Raw genomic sequence first — 17718 nt, forward strand, 5'->3', positions numbered from 1 at the left:
TATGTAATTTGAATTACTTGTTCAGTGAAAAATTATCCAATTTATGTTATAATTGATGTCATTTTAATCGCAAAAATCTTATTAATCTAATAAAATTACATTCAAAAATATAAAATAAAAAATATAAAAAATTTAGTACAAACAAAAGCCATTTGTCACATATATAAAACAAGCCAGAAAAGTAAAATAAGAAATATTAAACCTCAAGAGAGATTTCAATGCTTGTTTACAAGATATGAAAGAAGAAAAGAAGAAAAAGAGAAAGAGAGAGAGAGAAATTTGGCTGTTAAATTTGTTACATTTCCTATATGTCATTTCAAAAATAATGTGTATAATATTATATATATATATATATATATATATATATATATATATGAAATATGTATAATATGATTTGGTAAGGGTAAACTGGGTAAACTGTTCTTATTTGTTGTCCTCTGTACAGATCAAACCGGTCGGTAATGTCATCATCCTCCAATTACCTCCGGGCCCACCGAGCCCACTTGGTAGACACGAAAATTTACCCAGGGCTGTCGGTCTTTAATAGTACCTCGTCAGTGCCTAAAGTAATGTCTTAAGATGCAAATACGGTTCTGTGATTGGTTAATCACATCTTAAGATTGTACTTAAGACAGTCTTAAATATAAGAACCGACTATGAATACCGGCCTTGAATTCATTCGCAAGAGAAACGTATGCGCAAATTCGGCTTCACAGAAAAGTTACAGAAAAGTTGCAAGTTGATTGGCTAAAAGCCATGCGATAACCAATCAACTTGCAACTTTTCTGTAAGAGCCGAATTTGCGTATACGTTTCTCTTGCGAATGAATTCAAGAATCGAGCCCCAGGACGCGTCAAGCGTCAAGCAGCGAGCAGCAATCAATAAGCGAGGCAATATTTTTTACGCCATTGCTAATATTACCTCGCTTATTGGTTGTTGAATGGTTGCTGCTCGCTGCTATTTGCGTATACGTTTCTCTTGCGAATGAATTCAAGAATCAAGTCCCAGATAAATTGTAAATTTCCTTCTTCCGATTGGCCAATCAAAGGCTTCGAAGTATTTGCGATATCCAGTGAGTTTTTTCAGAAACGCATGTGATTGGTCGAGCGAGAATTGAAGATAAATCTGATTGGCTGCGCCATGTTGTTGCTACCTTCTCGATTGAGCGATGTGACCAATAAAATCCCAACTCGTCGAAGTTGTGCACACGTGCTATCGCGTCATTGAATATGAAATTTGCCGGGTCTTCCCTCTTTCAATAGGATTTTCGAGTATTAGGTATTAGGAGAGATTTACTTTTCAAAGATCGTTTATAAATGTTGATATATATAAAATTAACAATCTTTGGGGCCTTTGGATGATTAGATTTCGCACAAGTAATTCAGTATGTAAACAATCAATTATTGTTTTATTATAATTTCTGTTTATGTAAATGTTGCGTGCATTTCAAGGTTAAAGAAATCTGATTTAAAAAATCGTAGCGAATAAGTTGTTATATACACAATGCATATGAAAAATAAATTGCAAGGCTTGATAGTATATGTTATATTATTATCTTGCAGTTGAAAACATGATGTACAAACAAGAATAAACCAACGATTGATCAACGATTAATAATAATTCAAGTTACTATCAGGATACTTTGCATTCTTTATATATATATATACATTGGAGCTAATATATATATATATATTTCATATAAAGCATTATATAAAGCAAAACAGAAATGGATTCAATGAGTAAAAAACACAATTATTCTAACGAATCTAAGGAATTGGAGGAAGAAATTTATGTGAAGGATTACACAGAAGCAGAAGTTGAGCAGTATTTAAGGGTAGAATAATTCATTAATTCATATTTGAAAAAGCATATTCTTACAGCAATATAATTCATATTATGTGCATAGTATAATTAATATTAATTGCATTTTATATATATATATATATATATATATATATATATATAATTATACAATAATAAATCGATATCTTTAAAAAAATATTTTTTATGGAAAAGAAAAACAGTTGCTACATTTCTGTTATTTTTATTAGGTTGTAAATAGTAAAGATGCCAATTCCAAATTTAATACAACATTTGAAGGATTAAATGACAATCTGCAAAAGCTTTATGTGGAAGATCCAACAAAAGATTACCAAACGTGCAATTTTACTTATCAGCCAAAATCTAATTATTTGTCAGTTATTTCTATTAAAAATAGATTACTATCAATAATTGAGACAAACTCTGTAGTTGTTATTCAAGGACCAACTGGTTGTGGAAAGACCACTCAGATTCCCCAATTCATTCTTGATGCTAGTATCAAGAAGAAACTTAACTGTAATATTATAGGTATATTTTTTATAACAATATTTATATTAATAAGATTATAATAGATATGTTAATAAATTTCTGTTATAGTTTATAATTCTTGTACAATTTCTAATAATTTATTGTATTACATAGTTTTTTATATTTTCTTTAGTTACACAACCAAGACGAATTGCCGCAATAAATATCGCCAAAAGAGTTAGCCAAGAAAGCGGATGGCCCCTTGGTAGTCTCGTAGGCTACAAAGTGGGTATGCGAAAGGAATTTTCACTTGAAACTCGCTTAACATATTGTACCACTGAGATTCTTCTCAATAATTTGATTCATGAAAAACATATGTTGAGATATACACACATTATATTGGATGAAATTCACGAACGCGATCAAAATTTGGATTTTTTGTTATTAGTCATAAAAAAATTGTTGCAAACAAATTCTGGACAGGTCAAAATTATTCTTATGTCAGCGACGATCGATGTAACGAGATTCGCAGAATATTTTTCTACTAGAGTGGGAAATAAGCTAGTGCCGGCACCAATTGTCAAGATTCCAGAAAAAAGAAATTTTAAGATTTGTACGTATTATCTGGATGAGATGGAAAATCTAGGAGCGGTGAGTATAAATAAAAAAACTGTTAATAATAATTATCTGACATTTAATCCTCTTATAATACTATTAATTTGTTAAATATTGTATCAAAATTATTATTTATTATATGATTTATTAGTACACAAACGAAAACTATTTTGAGAGATTTGACATATTAATATTGCAGATTTTATTTTATAATAATTATGCAGTGACAATAAAAACAAATTTTTTTGTACAATAATGTAAAGAACATATATATTTTTTATAATGTATCAATTAATAAATTTATGTAATAATTTACTAATACGAATTTTATGTTAAATATATAATATTAAATATATAATTATATGTAATAATAATAAACTTGTATTTTACAGATACCAGAAGTGTCTCTGGAACCAAAAGTCACTGAAGACATGATCAAATTTTGCTCCCTTATCATCAGTGCTCTGGATCAACTTGATTTAAATGATAATGGGGAAGACTCGGATTCGGCTCAGAGACACGCCGTTTTAATATTTTTACCCGGAATTTATGAAATTGAAGAACTATGTAACCATTTATCGGCTTACTCTGTAAACAAATTGTGGGATCTGGTGACTTTGCATTCATTGATTTCTAGTGATGAGCAGCAACGGATTTTTTATAAACCGCCAGAAGGTTACAGACGCATTATACTTTCCACAAATATTGCTGAAAGCAGTATTACTGTACCAGATATAAAGTACGGTAAATAAAATTTTTATAATTTTTAAATTATACAATTATAATTTTTCAAAAAACAAAGTATTAAAATAATACAAAAAAATATTTGTGAAAAGGTATTATTTAGAAATATTACATAATATAAATAAAAATAATATTATTTTATAAATAATTTTTCTAATTATAACATACATTAGCGAAATAATACACGTGTATGCGCGCGCACACATAAATTTTAATAATATTTAATAATTATTACATAATAAATAAGAAAATAGTTAATGATTTAATAAATGTCTATAATTTATAGTGATAGATTTCTGCCTTATAAAAATGCTGGAGGTCGATTCCAATACTCATTATCAAACATTAAAACTTTGTTGGGCAAGTAAAGTAAATTGTATACAACGAGCTGGTCGTGCAGGTCGAGTAATGGATGGCAGAGTGTACAGATTGGTTCCAAAAGCATTTTATGATGTAAGTAATGCTTAGTTATATATTTAAGCTTTATAATATTTACTATTCATAATCTATATAGTTTAGGAAGAATCTCTATAAATATAGAAGAGATTAAAATTGATTTGTCAATTTTCCTCTACTATATATTATATATTTATTAATTCTTCATAAAATTTACAGAACATTTTTAACAATGAGGGCACTCCGGAGATGCTTCGCGCCCCGCTCGCCAACCTCGTTCTTCGCGCCAAGATTCTCGATCTTGATGAACCACGTACTCTGCTCTCCCTCTCTCTTAATCCGCCCTCTTTCTCTAATCTAGCGGCTACCATCCTGACTCTAAAAGAGGTCGGGGCATTAGTAAACGAGAATAATTCCTTTCAACCATTTGACGGGAAATTAACCGATCTTGGTAGAATAATGGCATTTTTGCCGCTTGATATACGAATTACAAAATTAATTATGCTCGGTCACGTTTTCGGAGTTTTACGAGATGCTATTATTTTGGGGACCAGTATGACCCTCAGGGACATCTTTAACATCTCGCAATATCGTTCTGATATTTCTTCTTATGTTACTCGAAGAAAATGGGCTTACGATTCTAACAGTGATTGCATCGCCACTTTAAATATTTATAAAACGTGGCAAAATGAAAAAGCGAATCGTCGATTAACCAGTCGTGAAGCCGAAAGACAATGGGCGCAGAGAAACGAAGTACACTTAAAAACTTTGTTCGAATTGGATGCTCTAGTAAACGAGATCACTGAGAGACTGTTTAAGTTTGGAATTAGAGAAAGTGTTGGAATTAATAAAGTCATCTGGCAAGGTATAATCATTTATTTTATTTTTGTAATTATTTAATTATTTTTAAAATTGTAATTGTCTAATCATTTTCAATTTAATTTTTAATCCTCGATTATTTTTCTATTAGTCTATTAGATTATTTTTGATAGTTTTTTAATTATTGTTAATTATCTTTCAATTATTTTTTATTATTATTAGTTGTCTTTTAATTATTGTATCTCTGAATTGTATATAAGATTTTTAAAAAATTATTTTAAATTTCAATTTATAAATGCTTTAATTTTCATTTTGTTTTGTGATTATGTTTAATTTCAATTATTTGCAATTATTTTTAGATACAGATCGCGATTTCGCACTTCAAGTTGCTCTCGCAGGAGCATTCTATCCCAATTATTTCATCAAACGTATGCAACATTTAGAAATTTTTAAAGAAAATATTACAATGAATCTGGGTACCTTCGATCCTATGAAGACAGTTTATCTAAGAGGATGGCCATTAAATCAACCTGGATATTTGTATGCTAAACAATTTCAGGAGATTTTTGCCAAACATCAAGGAATTCCAGAAAAACAGATAGCAGTATTTTTTGATGCATCGAAACGTGTTTGTGTGCAGTTTCGCGAGAAAACTCTCATGAATGATAATTTTTACAATATATCAAACTTTGTGTATCAGGTAATTATTAATTTATTATTTATGCTATATATATATATATATATACACACACACACACACACACACACACACACACACACACACATACACACACACATGTAATTAAATAATATATAATTTATATATAAATAAATAATAATACGCATACACTTACACACATCTATATAAAATATAAAAATATACAAAGAATTGATAAAATATAGATTATGAAACATTATGATTATGTAACAGATAGTAATTAATTTATTTGTTTATCAGGCTGTCAAGATGAGACAATGCGATGTGCCAATCAATATAAACTTGTTAAATATAAAAGAAGCACAAAAAATGGCAAAGTATTATAATGTTTGTACACCTGAACAAACTCATTTCTTTCATAAAGATTTGAGGAAGACAGAAAGTAATAGTCATTACTTTATATATAAAACCAGACCGAAATTACCAGGACTTGATATCACCGAAATACCTCTATTTATACAAACTGTAAGTTTTTCTTTACTTTTGTAAATTAGTAAAGAATAAGGATTAGAATTAGATTTAGATTTTTAAAAAATTACATATTTATGTTGTCTAAAAAAGCACATTCGTAATAATATTTATAAGATATTTATAGATTGATTAAATCATTGCATGTCTATTCATTGATTGCTGCAATTATTGTTGCATAATTTATTTGTCTAATCTCATTTACGCACATTTAATGTCAATCAATATTTTCAGATTATCAGCCCTGGATACTTCTGGGCGATTCTCGATGCTACTCGCAATAAATTACAAAATATTGAAGACATTCTTAATAAACACCCCTTGAAAGAATTTTCTTCTCCTCCACAAATTTCAACCATAATTGCCGCCCCTACAGAAAGAAATGATTCTTTAATTTATCATCGCGCAATAATTGAGGATTTTACCTCAAGAATTGGAGACTTAGTCGATATTTTTTTCATCGATAACGGTCGCTCATCTCGAGTTCGATGTAGCGATCTAAGAGAAATTAATGATACAACAATTTTGAAAATACCTCCTTTAGCGTTCCGTTGTAATTTGGCTTTTTTGCGACCTTCAAATCAAGCTAACTTTCATGGTCAATGGTCAAAAATTTCGAAAAATTATTTTATAGTGCAAATTAAGAAAAAGAGCAAGATCTTTGGAAAGATTTATTCAGTTGTTGATAATACCGTTAATTTGGAATTGATTACTATTAATGAAAAAGGAGAGAAATTCAATATTAATAATGATATGATTGAAAAAGGATATGCTAGAAAAAAAGAAGAAAGTTATTTATCAACATATAATCATGAACTGAGAATGAATATTAATATAATGTCAATGGAGGAAAAACAATTTTACGAAGAGGAACAGTATGATAAGGATTATTTATTAAAAGTAAGTAAAGTAGTTGATTTTAATGAAGGTAAATGAAAATTTAATTCAATAATAATGTAATATATATTTTAAATTTTGATATTTCTAATTATTAATTTTATGCTAAATAATAAAATGTGTAGATAATTTTTATACTTTTTTCAACTTTATAGATAATCTTTTATAAAAAAAAATTTTTTTAAGGCAGAAAAGAATAGCGTGCAATAATAATAATAATACTTAAAGAAAATTAATATATATATGACTAATGTTAATTTATAAAAATGTATGTATTTGTATATGTAATTCTATATGTAATTCTATGATTTCAGTATCCTAATCCACCTAAAGAATTTTATAACTCCAGCATAAAACTTCAAGGTCCATTCTCTCCCTTAGAAACGGAGTTGATCCAATTGACATCAGTCGGAAAATCAAAAAGAACAACCATAGACTTAAATTCTGTGAATTGTGTTTTTCTGGATGAAGATCACGAGCAATCATTAGGATGTCTTTTAATCGCTCAGATCGTTAGTCAAGGATTAAATGGAGGATTAAGTCTGAAAAATACCACTTTCCTACCGAATATTCCTGGATTTGCAGCATTGCTTGCTCTAAGCTTTGCACCGTATATGGAATTAAGATGTAATTCACGACGGACTTGTTACACGGGAGCTTTATGTGGTTTAGGTCCGATGAATGATTCCACTAAACAGGCTATGTTTCCTGATCACGATATGGAAATTAAGTTTGATGTGGAAATTACAATTGACGATGTGAAAGAGGTATATTGGTAAACATTATAAATTGATAATTTAATGAAATAAATTATAAGAAAATTAATTAAATAATTAATCTTATTGTATAAAACTTGGAAAATTAAGAAAAAAAAATTCTTCATCTTTTTAGATTTAAAAAAGCAACGAAAGAAAGACTTTTATTAAAATCTTTTTGTTCTTATTTTACAATTTACACGGAATTTATTATATGCTACATCCTATGTATTACATTTAGTTGTTAAAAAAATATTTTCACTTTTTATTATTCGTCACATAATTCATTAATTTTAGTAATAGAAATTGCAAGCATTTTTTATTATTTTTTATTTTATTTTATTTCTATTATAATTAATTTTTTTTCTATTATTTCATTAATAATAAAATAATCATATATAATCATTAATAATTATTTTTTTTCAATTTTTTCTTACAGATAAATAAATTGCGTTATTGGATGAATGCAGGAATGCAACTAGATCAAAGTTCGAATTGTGACCATATTATAAACTGTCAGAATAGAATCCAACGTATTTTGCTTGAACTAAGGGACAAACAAAGAAAATCACGAAATCCATTGAATGAAGAGCTCGATAATTACTCCGATAAATGGAATTATTATGACAAATTATTGTTTTTGCCATCCATTAGAGAAACGAGACAATGCGACATATATCCGTTGCATAAAGCGCTAGAACTACGCGAAATAGATGAGAAAAAGGAGGATATGCTGGAGCATCTTTTGGAGTTGCAACGTTTTGCTTACGAGTATGTAAACATTACATTTTTATGTACTATATATATTTTTATGTATTAATATTAATATACATATGTGCATATTCTATGTTTCATCAGAGATGCACTTAAGATGAAGAACGTGGCCGTTTTTTGTAAGCTGTGTGGAATGGAGACAATTGGTCTGTTGGAATTACGCATTCATCTTTGTTCAGAGCAACATATAAAAAACGAGAAAACATTACGAATAATTAATTAGATGATTATGTCAAGAAATTATTGCCAAAATAAGAGCCAAAGTATTACTTATGATTATAATAATTATTTTTTCTTAATATGAGATATATATAAATTTTTTATTTTTTATTACATTTTTTTTATATTTTGTACTTTGTATAATACTTGATTTAATTTTTTTATTTCATTTTTTATTTGGAGATTAATACACACTGTAATTTTTTTTTATCAAGTATATTCAGACTTGTATAACATAGTTTATACGTACACACATATGTATAATTAATATGTACAAATTATATATTATTTTCAATTTAATGATATATTTACAGATTACATATTAATATCTATACCATATATATAGGCTGCAATCCATTTGATGCTACAAATGCTCCGAAACGTTCTTCTCTTTTCTTTTAATAAAGAGAGGAAAAATACTTTGAAGCATTTGTAGTATCAAATGGATTGCAGCCTTGATTTACAGTCTAAGGTTTGAGGTTAGATTGAAATTTGATTCTGTAATGTGAGATTTGCGTACACAGGGATTATGTTAAAAGTGTATATTTTCTTTTAATACAAAGAACATGAAGAATATAATCAATTGAATTGATAAATAAATCTGTCTTATGACGCGAATTTTCGTTTGTTAGAATTTTCGTAATTACTCAGTAAAATATTACCAATGATGCAACGTACATTGAGTGATTGTCCTTTTTTGCGAATGAATTTTCTCTGTCGAAGATTACGTTATTGCAGTTCAACTGCAACTGCAGAAGTATACAATAATAAAAAATTAACAGGTACATTTTTTTTATAATATTTTATATATCTGTTAATGAGATATACATATGCATGTTTCTGTATTTGAATCTATATATACATTCAGTTTCTGTAGTTATTTGCAAAGAATTTTCTCTGAAATTAGTGAAAACTTAAAATATAAAACTTTTATTAAAATCCACTGAAAAATATTAATTAAAAATAATTAAGGAAGTATAAGAGGGAATTAATACTTTACTTTGAATTTGCAAGTGCAGATTTTCCCGCTACATTCAAATCGAAAGATGTGGAGCAAGGCTGGTACGATATCTGGCAGGATAATAACTACTTTACAGCCTCTAGAATGGCAAAAGCAAGAAGTGACAAAGAAAACGAGAAAAAAGAACCCTTTAGTATGGTCTTACCACCACCTAATATTACAGGAGTGTTGCATCTGGGCCATGCGCTCACTGTTACGATCCAGGATGTTCTAGCGAGATGGTTAGCAATATTATAACAGCATTAATATTACAGTAATAATTATAATATATAATAATAAAAATTAAATTATTACATTATAGCACAATCATATATTACAGTCAAATTTTTTTGTTACTAAATACACTTTATAAAGATGATAGTAATTATATCATATTAATAATTTTATTATTATAATTATATTATGTTTTTACATTGATACATTTATTTACTATAGGTAAATTTACCATTTATAGATTTTTCTCTACTGTACACACATACACACAGGCACAGAATGAAAGGCCATCCAGTTTTGTGGATACCAGGTCTGGATCATGCGGGAATCGCGACGCAGGCAGTAGTAGAACGTATGTTGCAACGCACGCAAAACATCACACGGCAGGATATGGGTCGCACCGAATTCTGGCGATTGCTTTGGCAGTGGAAGACGGAGAAGGCTACGGTCATCAATCAGCAGTTGAAAGTTCTTGGTGCCACACTTGACTGGAACAGAGAATATTTTACCATTGATAAGGTAATGTGTATTTTCTATTTTATTATATATATATTTATTTACGCAAAATAATTATTACTATATTTATTGTAACATTGAACTTTTATACATATGCGTGTGATTTTACAGACTCATAGCGTGGCAGTGACAGAAACATTCGTACGGCTAAGCGAGAGGAATCTGTTATACAGAGCTAGAGACCTCGTCAATTGGTCGCCAGCACTGCGCAGTACAATCTCAGAGATCGAAGTTGAGGATTTCGTAATAGACGGCAAAACGCAACTCCGGTTACCTGGCCATGACAGCAAAGTTACTGTCGGCCAATTAATCAAGCTAGCATATCCGATCAAAGATTCGAGTGAGTAAAATAAATATTAAAGTAAAAATAAATATTAAATAAAATTAATTTAAATATATCAATTTTAATATATTTTATATTTCTCATAGAGGAAGAACTGATAGTTGCAACGACTAGGCTCGAGACGATTTTTGGGGATGTAGCGATCGCTGTGCATCCAGACGACGAGAGATATTCGAGGTACATCGGTCGGCAAGTTTTACACCCCGTAAAAGAGACGTTCATACCTGTCATAGCTGATTCTTTGGTCAAGAGAGATTTTGGCACTGGTAAAAAGGAGATTTATAGAAAATTAATTTATAAATATATCGAAAGAATGTATTGAGAGAGAGAAAATAGATTAATAAGTTTTAAAAGTTATTTTATTTATTATTTATTGGGATAATTATACATATTTCTCTCTTGCAGGTGCGGTGAAAATCACACCGGCACACGATCGCTTGGATTATGATATTGCTAAAAGGCACGACTTGCCAGTTATTAGCGTTATCGACGAGGCTGGCAATATGACGGACGTATGCAAAGAATTCAAGGTACGACTTCATGGAAAAGATGCATAGTTCGACGTTTCCTTTTTTTTCTAAAGATATATTCTCGAGATATTTTTTAAAAATATATTTAATAACTTTATATTCTCATAATATATCTATATTAAATAGACTTTATTCAATATAATTTAATATTGGTTAAATATACATTGTCATATTTTTTATTTATTTATCACACACTTTTTCTTATCTATTGTTAATAAATAATTTTAGGGACTATCAAGGTTTGTCGCACGGGAGAGACTCGTGAACAAACTATCGGCGCGAGGTATCATCAGAGGTGTAGAGGACCATCATCGAATGATACTGCCACGATGTTCGCGTACGCACGATGTGATCGAGTATCTGCCTAAGGAACAGTGGTTTGTGCGATGCGCAGCAATGGCTAGACGAGCGCACGAGGCTGTAAAGAATGGTGAATTAAGAATCGATTCAAGCGATGGCGGTATCCATGAACAATTGTGGTATGACTGGCTCGAAAACATCAGGTAAAATTACTGTATGAGCATTTAATAAATAAATAGATAAATAAATGAGTAAATAAATAGATATATAAATGAATAAATTGTTAAATAAAGAAATAAGTGAACAAAAACCACATAAAGAATAAAATGAAAGAATGAATGAATAAACAAGTGAAAGTAAAAGAATAAAAATTAACAGTATAAATGAGCAGTATAAAAGAATAAACATATAAATAATTGTATAACTTTAAACATGCAAATAACTAAATAAATTTGATAAATCTTTTTAAAAAAGAATTTCTTTTTCTTTTCTTCAGGGATTGGTGTGTGTCGAGACAGTTATGGTGGGGTCATCGCATCCCGGCGTATTCCGTAAACCATGGTGATAACAATAATGATGACGACAATGATATTTTCTCCACTAGTAGCACTAGCAAAACTTCTTGGATAATCGCGCGATCCGAAGAAGAGGCATATTCGCAAGCGCGGGAGAAATATGGGGACACAGTGAGCATACGTCAGGATTCCGATGTCCTTGACACGTGGTTTTCTTCGGCAATTATACCATTTGTCACACTTGGCTGGCCGGAACACGTTAGTTTCTGTTATTAATTTTATTTTAATATATCGATTATTACTATTATTGTTATTCTTATTACTTTTTCATTATTGCATTATAATCATATGTCATTTTAGTTTTATTATTCTCACATTACATTTATTATTATCACAGACGAAGGACATGGCAAAATACTATCCATTAACATTGATGGAAACTGGTCATGACATATTTCTTTTTTGGGTGGCGAGGATGGTGATGCTAAGTCTAGAAATGACACAAAATTTGCCATTCAAGGTATACAATTTTATATGCGTAATCAATTATTTGCGCTTTATATACACATATATATACATATAATATCAATGTCTTTTTAGAATTTTAATATAAATCCTTTAATAAGCAGATTATATTAATCAATTTGATCAATTTGCAATTGAGTGATAATCCTAAAAAATAAAATTCTGTACTTTTTTATTAAATCATAATATTATTTTTTATCAAATATAATTTTTCTAAAGTTTACGTATATTGTAACAATATAGTCTCTTTAGTGTAAATGTTCTTAATTGATAATTACAAATTATATATGTAGGAGGTTCTGCTTCATGGTATCTTGTGCGATGCTAATGGCAAGAAAATGTCCAAGAGTTCTGGCAATGTCATCTTGCCGGAAAACATTATGAACGGTTGTAGCTTTGAAGTGAGTATTCTTCAAATTTTTGCAACACAATTGCCAAGAATCATTTTTTCTTATAATTTGAAAAATTCATAAAATTCTTAAAACTAATAAAATTTATATGTAATATTTAATATAAATATAATATACCTCTATATATAAAATATTAAAATATAAAAATTGAAAGAGAAAGGGAGCGTGCATTAAGAATTTTAGGAATTAAAATTTTAAAAGAAGTTTGATAGAATATATTTAGGATTAAAAAACCTTTTTTGGGAGATTATAAATTGCGAAAATTTTATAAAACTAATATGATAAATTTTTCTCGAATACAACATAATATGTAGCATTTAAATACATAAGAAACTATGCATCTTGTTTATATATATCTTGTATATACACATATACATAAAAATTAATTATATTAAAAATAGAATTAAAATGTAATCATAATACAGGAACTGAACGCGCAAGCAAGACGAAATCATGCAGCGGGGATTCTCAGTGCTGACGAGTTGCAGCGAACACTGCGTGTCAACACAAAATCATATTCCACAGGAATACCAGACTGTGGCGCAGATGCTTTGAGGCTATCGTTGTGTGCACGTAATATTAAGAGTAAGTAAATTAAAATATTAAGAATATTAAGAACGTATATATATACAGAACCTGAAGAATTTGTTAAAAATTAAAAAAGGAAAGAATTTTAAAAACAAATTTAAAAAATCTTAAGCTAAAGAATCATAAGAGACTAATGAAAATTTAACTTTTATTATAGATCGTACCATTAGTTTCGACGTAGATAATTGTCGCACAAGCAAGTATTTCTGTAACAAAATCTGGCAGGCGAGTAAATACGTGTTATTGATGACAAAGAATGATGAGGAGAATGAAAAGAATCAACAACAACACGAAGACAAAGAAAAGCAATATCTAAGTAATCTGGATCGATGGATTCTGAGCCGATTGTCATGGATGGTGGAAACAGTGAACAGTGCGTTTGCCGAGCGAAACTTCCATAAGGCAATTGCTGCAATTCGTCAATTTCTGCACTACGAGTTCTGCGATCTTTACGTGGTACAATATTGTACAATACTTTATGAATTGTAAAAATGTTAAAAAATACCAATTGATTAATTATAGATTAATATAAGACCATAATAATAATAATGATGTACTTTGTATCTTAATTAATTTTAATTTAATAATTTCTTAGTCATATTATATATATACATATAAAATTTTACTAAACACAGGAGGGCACTAAATTGGGATTCAGAAGTGGCAATGCTGCTGGACATTTCGATACTCTCGCAAAATGCCTGGAAGTATCATTGCGTCTTCTCGCACCCATTACGCCTTACTTGTCGGACGATCTATATACGAGACTCGCAAAGAAGGGTTTGTCAGGATTCCAGTCAGTCTCCTCGTTGCTAGAGACATCCTATCCTATGCCATGTGAGGTATGTGTATATATGTATATATAAGCTACATAAATAATCTTTATATTATATTATACATTTTTTTCAATGTATATGTTATTTTTTCCTCTCCTTTCTTTTTATCTCTTTTCCTTCCTGAACACTTATATATTAGTTAGATAATTATTTTTTTATTTAATTCTATTTTTATTTGTTTGAACAGTTCGAGCATTTAAGAGACGTTGTATTAGAGGAAAAAATATGCGAGCTTATGAATGTGATAGATGTCATCAGAAGCTGCATGGCGAATGTGAGCAAGAAGTCAAATCCGGAAGGTAGGTCCTAATCATTAATGAAACAAATATGCTAATTAAATAATTACATTTTTTAACAGATTAATTACGAAAATTAATATTATATCTAATATAACACATATACATATATGCATATACATATAAAGATATAGTGAATAGTAATAGTAAAATGAAAAATTGTATTTGAAAAGTTCTCTCTTTTTTTTTATTGCAGTTAATATTCTGACCAGCAACATGGATGATTATGACTTTTATAAGAAAAATGTGAACCTGATCAAAGGAGTGAGCAGAATCTGGAATGTGCCCATTCACTTGACAGAATCAGCTAGTGACGGTGATTTTTATAATGAAACAAGAGGAAACGATAATGCCAACGATAGCGACATTTACACTACTCGATATATGCACACGAATGATTGCTCGTTATTCATTGCAGTTACGGTAAATAAAACAGTATTTTATTATTTGTTTTCTAATATATTAATGTAATGAAGAATTATATCTTTATAGTATATAAATATAATATTTATTATACATATACTAAAATATTGTCAATATCGATATCAATTTTTTATATATTTTTAACAAAAAGATAAATTTTATATATATATTTATTTCTAAGAGACTTCTTATTATCTTTTGTATAAAGAATTTATCATGCTTGTATTTATTTTGTAGGATGCGTCGATGCTGGAACAAATTAAAAAGAATATTGCAAGAAAGAAGAAATTGGAAAAAAGAAATGAATAAAAAAAAGAATCTTTGTTAGAATGTATATTTCCCATGTTTGTATATATACAGAGAGAGAGAGAAAGAGAGAGATGAAACCTGTTTCTTTCACATATTTAACAAATAAATTATGTTTTCTGAGATTTTTTATAAATAAAATGTCATTTCAATTTTTTTTATTCTAAGATCATCAGAGCCAAGTACTTTATCTAATTTAGCTTTTCAATTTCTAATTATTCTAATAACATGCGCACAAAATGTTGCGCCTTCTATTCGCTTTCTCGCTCTGATCATATGATCGCGCCAGAATTTTTGGCGCAATGTAATCAACGTCATACGTCATGTTGAAAAAAGTTAGGTTAGGGTTAGGTTAGGTTGGGTTAGATTACTGAAACCGAGCTATTGCTTGCATTTGTCAATTAATTGACATTTGCTACGAATAAATTGTTAAACAATGATTATGGAAGTATTGAATGAACATTTAGAAACTTTGGCTGGCCATGTTTTTGATAACGATAAGCTGGTAATTATGTCGCAAACGCATTTATGTATAATGTTTATATTTTATAAACAAATGTAATTAACGCATAATTAATATTTTTAGGTCACTTATAAATGGTTAAGCAGTGAATTGCATGTTCACGTTAATGTTGCAAAACAAATCTTATGGGAATTCTACCAAAAATATAAAAATGACAACATTGAATGCACATATTTATTAATTGGTCTCCTAAAGAATAATGAAATGCGTGTGGAGGTAGTAAAAGAATCCGCTGCAGCTGAAGCTAAAGAGAAGTTCAATAAAATTATTTCGGAGCATCTTTATAGTGTCCACAAACCTCTTGCGGATCTGGAGTTACTCGCCACTTCTGGTTCTGGAGATGTAAAGTATAGCGCAATAAAGTGTGATACCTGCAAAGAGAGAAGCGATGAAGAAATGCAACTATTACGTTGGGGTACAGCTGCAAAGAAGATTACAATAGAAAATAAAGTAAATTCAAAGCCTGTAAATTCTATAAATCCATCAAAGGTAGAACAAAATTCAGTAACAGCAAAGAAAAGTGGATTCAATAATTTGTTTGGTATGACTGGAAAAACAAAGAGTCCTGAAAAATTAACAAAGAAAGATAACAACTTTTTGAAGGAAAAAGATTTGATGAAGAAGGATAAAAATTTGATAGAGAAAGATGAAGCTTTAAAGGAAGAAGATGAAGAATTAATAGAAAAGGAAAAAGATTCTGTGAAAAAGGATAAAGATTCTGTACAGAAAGATAAAGATTCTTCTAAGAAGAAAGGTTCTACAGAGAAAAATAAAGGTTCAATAGAGAAGAGTAAAGGTTCTGTCAATTCCACCACTAAAAAAGTGTCTCCAAAAAACAATTCTGTACAAAAGGGAAGCTTGGACAATTTTTTCGGAAAGCATGCATCGCCTTTAAAGCCTACAGAAGAAGTTATATCATCAGAAAAGAAAAATGATAATGCCAAGAAGGAAGTTGCGGAAAAAAGAAAACCTAAAAAGGAGAATTTACGTGGAAAAAAACGTAATAGAAGCAAAGAAACAGACGAAACTGCCAAGAAACGGAAGAGAATAGTTGTCCAGAGTGATTCCAGTGATTCAGAGAGACAGAGTGACATAGAGATGGAAGAATCAGTTCCTGAATCCCCAGAGCCTGAAGCTGTTGCAAGACCAAAAAGTCCCTCTCCACCGAAAATAAAACGTGAAAATGGCAAAAGAAAAGTACTGAAGTTAGTCAATAAGACTTACAAGGAAGGCGATTATATTGTGACAAAGAAAGAACATATTTATGTAAGCTGTTCTGAGGATGAAGAGGAGACAAAAGAAGAGGAGAAAAGGAGAGAGGCGAAGAAAGTAGAAGCAAAGGTGGAAAAAGTGAAGAAAAAGCAATCAACTCTGACAGATTTTTTCAAGAAATCTTAAATTTGTGTCTTATTTTTAAAAGTCCAATTAATTCATAAATATTGGTTTATTTTATCAGTATTTGTGATATATTATTTATTAAGACTTGACTAATAAAATATAATTAAACAATAAGTATGATATACAACATTAGAAACAATAAATGATATACAATATTAATATTAATGATATATTTTTTGTGTAATGTAATATTAAACTATTTTTTCATTCATATATTTGATTATTATCAATCACTTGTTAATTTATTGATCAGAAGTTATAGTTAATTTATTATTCAACTA

At 29.3% G+C, this 17718-nt stretch overlaps 3 protein-coding genes across 5 annotated transcripts; all 3 read left to right on the forward strand.

Moving 5' to 3' along the window:
* Nucleotides 1-1253: 1253 nt before the first annotated feature.
* Nucleotides 1254-8994, forward strand: LOC145947965 (putative ATP-dependent RNA helicase spindle-E). The gene is made up of 13 exons (XM_083057730.1): nucleotides 1254-1384; nucleotides 1563-1834; nucleotides 2052-2349; nucleotides 2483-2940; nucleotides 3297-3648; nucleotides 3935-4101; nucleotides 4264-4909; nucleotides 5223-5563; nucleotides 5822-6046; nucleotides 6284-6949; nucleotides 7261-7713; nucleotides 8141-8472; nucleotides 8560-8994. Exons 2-13 carry the CDS (start codon nucleotides 1727-1729, stop codon nucleotides 8696-8698), a joined length of 4185 nt encoding a protein of 1394 aa, XP_082913856.1. The 5' UTR covers nucleotides 1254-1384; nucleotides 1563-1726; the 3' UTR covers nucleotides 8699-8994.
* Nucleotides 8995-9179: 185 nt separating this feature from the next.
* On the forward strand, nucleotides 9180-15629 carry Valrs-m (Valyl-tRNA synthetase, mitochondrial). 3 transcript variants are annotated; one of them, XM_083057718.1, is made up of 16 exons: nucleotides 9180-9476; nucleotides 9714-9936; nucleotides 10201-10447; nucleotides 10556-10784; nucleotides 10874-11053; nucleotides 11193-11317; nucleotides 11546-11820; nucleotides 12114-12390; nucleotides 12530-12652; nucleotides 12951-13058; nucleotides 13493-13652; nucleotides 13813-14111; nucleotides 14291-14497; nucleotides 14679-14790; nucleotides 14984-15210; nucleotides 15448-15629. In XM_083057718.1, exons 1-16 carry the CDS (start codon nucleotides 9359-9361, stop codon nucleotides 15517-15519), a joined length of 2982 nt encoding a protein of 993 aa, XP_082913844.1. In that variant the 5' UTR covers nucleotides 9180-9358; the 3' UTR covers nucleotides 15520-15629. The 3 variants fall into 3 exon arrangements, with proteins under 3 accessions (XP_082913844.1, XP_082913845.1, XP_082913846.1); XM_083057719.1 differs by having other exon boundaries at nucleotides 9341-9476; nucleotides 9709-9936; nucleotides 15448-15628; XM_083057720.1 differs by lacking the exon at nucleotides 9180-9476 and having other exon boundaries at nucleotides 9797-9936; nucleotides 10170-10447; nucleotides 15448-15627.
* Nucleotides 15630-15813: 184 nt separating this feature from the next.
* Nucleotides 15814-17674, forward strand: LOC145947960 (uncharacterized). The gene is made up of 2 exons (XM_083057722.1): nucleotides 15814-16021; nucleotides 16103-17674. The coding sequence occupies exons 1-2, from the start codon at nucleotides 15953-15955 to the stop codon at nucleotides 17435-17437; spliced, it is 1404 nt and encodes a 467-aa protein (XP_082913848.1). The 5' UTR covers nucleotides 15814-15952; the 3' UTR covers nucleotides 17438-17674.
* Nucleotides 17675-17718: the final 44 nt, after the last annotated feature.

Source organism: Prenolepis imparis, unplaced genomic scaffold (assembly GCF_030444845.1).
Source record: "Prenolepis imparis isolate NDT839.2.m4 unplaced genomic scaffold, iyPreImpa1.0 SCAF_198, whole genome shotgun sequence".
In the NCBI taxonomy this organism is placed as follows: domain Eukaryota; kingdom Metazoa; phylum Arthropoda; class Insecta; order Hymenoptera; family Formicidae; genus Prenolepis; species Prenolepis imparis.

What these genes read in the sequence shown, in the direction of transcription:
- LOC145947965 (XM_083057730.1), top strand. Translation starts at nt 1,727, where the DNA reads ATGGATTCAATGAGTAAAAAACACAATTATTCTAACGAATCTAAGGAA. An exon ending in ACTTAACTGTAATATTATAG is followed by an intron (nt 2,350 to 2,482) that starts GTATATTTTTTA and finishes TATTTTCTTTAG; the next exon opens with TTACACAACCAAGACGAATT. An exon ending in TATCAAACTTTGTGTATCAG is followed by an intron (nt 5,564 to 5,821) that starts GTAATTATTAAT and finishes TTTGTTTATCAG; the next exon opens with GCTGTCAAGATGAGACAATG.
- LOC145947960 (XM_083057722.1), top strand. Translation starts at nt 15,953, where the DNA reads ATGATTATGGAAGTATTGAATGAACATTTAGAAACTTTGGCTGGCCAT. An exon ending in TTTTTGATAACGATAAGCTG is followed by an intron (nt 16,022 to 16,102) that starts GTAATTATGTCG and finishes TAATATTTTTAG; the next exon opens with GTCACTTATAAATGGTTAAG.
- Valrs-m (XM_083057718.1), top strand. Translation starts at nt 9,359, where the DNA reads ATGATGCAACGTACATTGAGTGATTGTCCTTTTTTGCGAATGAATTTT. An exon ending in CACAAAATTTGCCATTCAAG is followed by an intron (nt 12,653 to 12,950) that starts GTATACAATTTT and finishes TTATATATGTAG; the next exon opens with GAGGTTCTGCTTCATGGTAT. An exon ending in CCTATCCTATGCCATGTGAG is followed by an intron (nt 14,498 to 14,678) that starts GTATGTGTATAT and finishes TTGTTTGAACAG; the next exon opens with TTCGAGCATTTAAGAGACGT.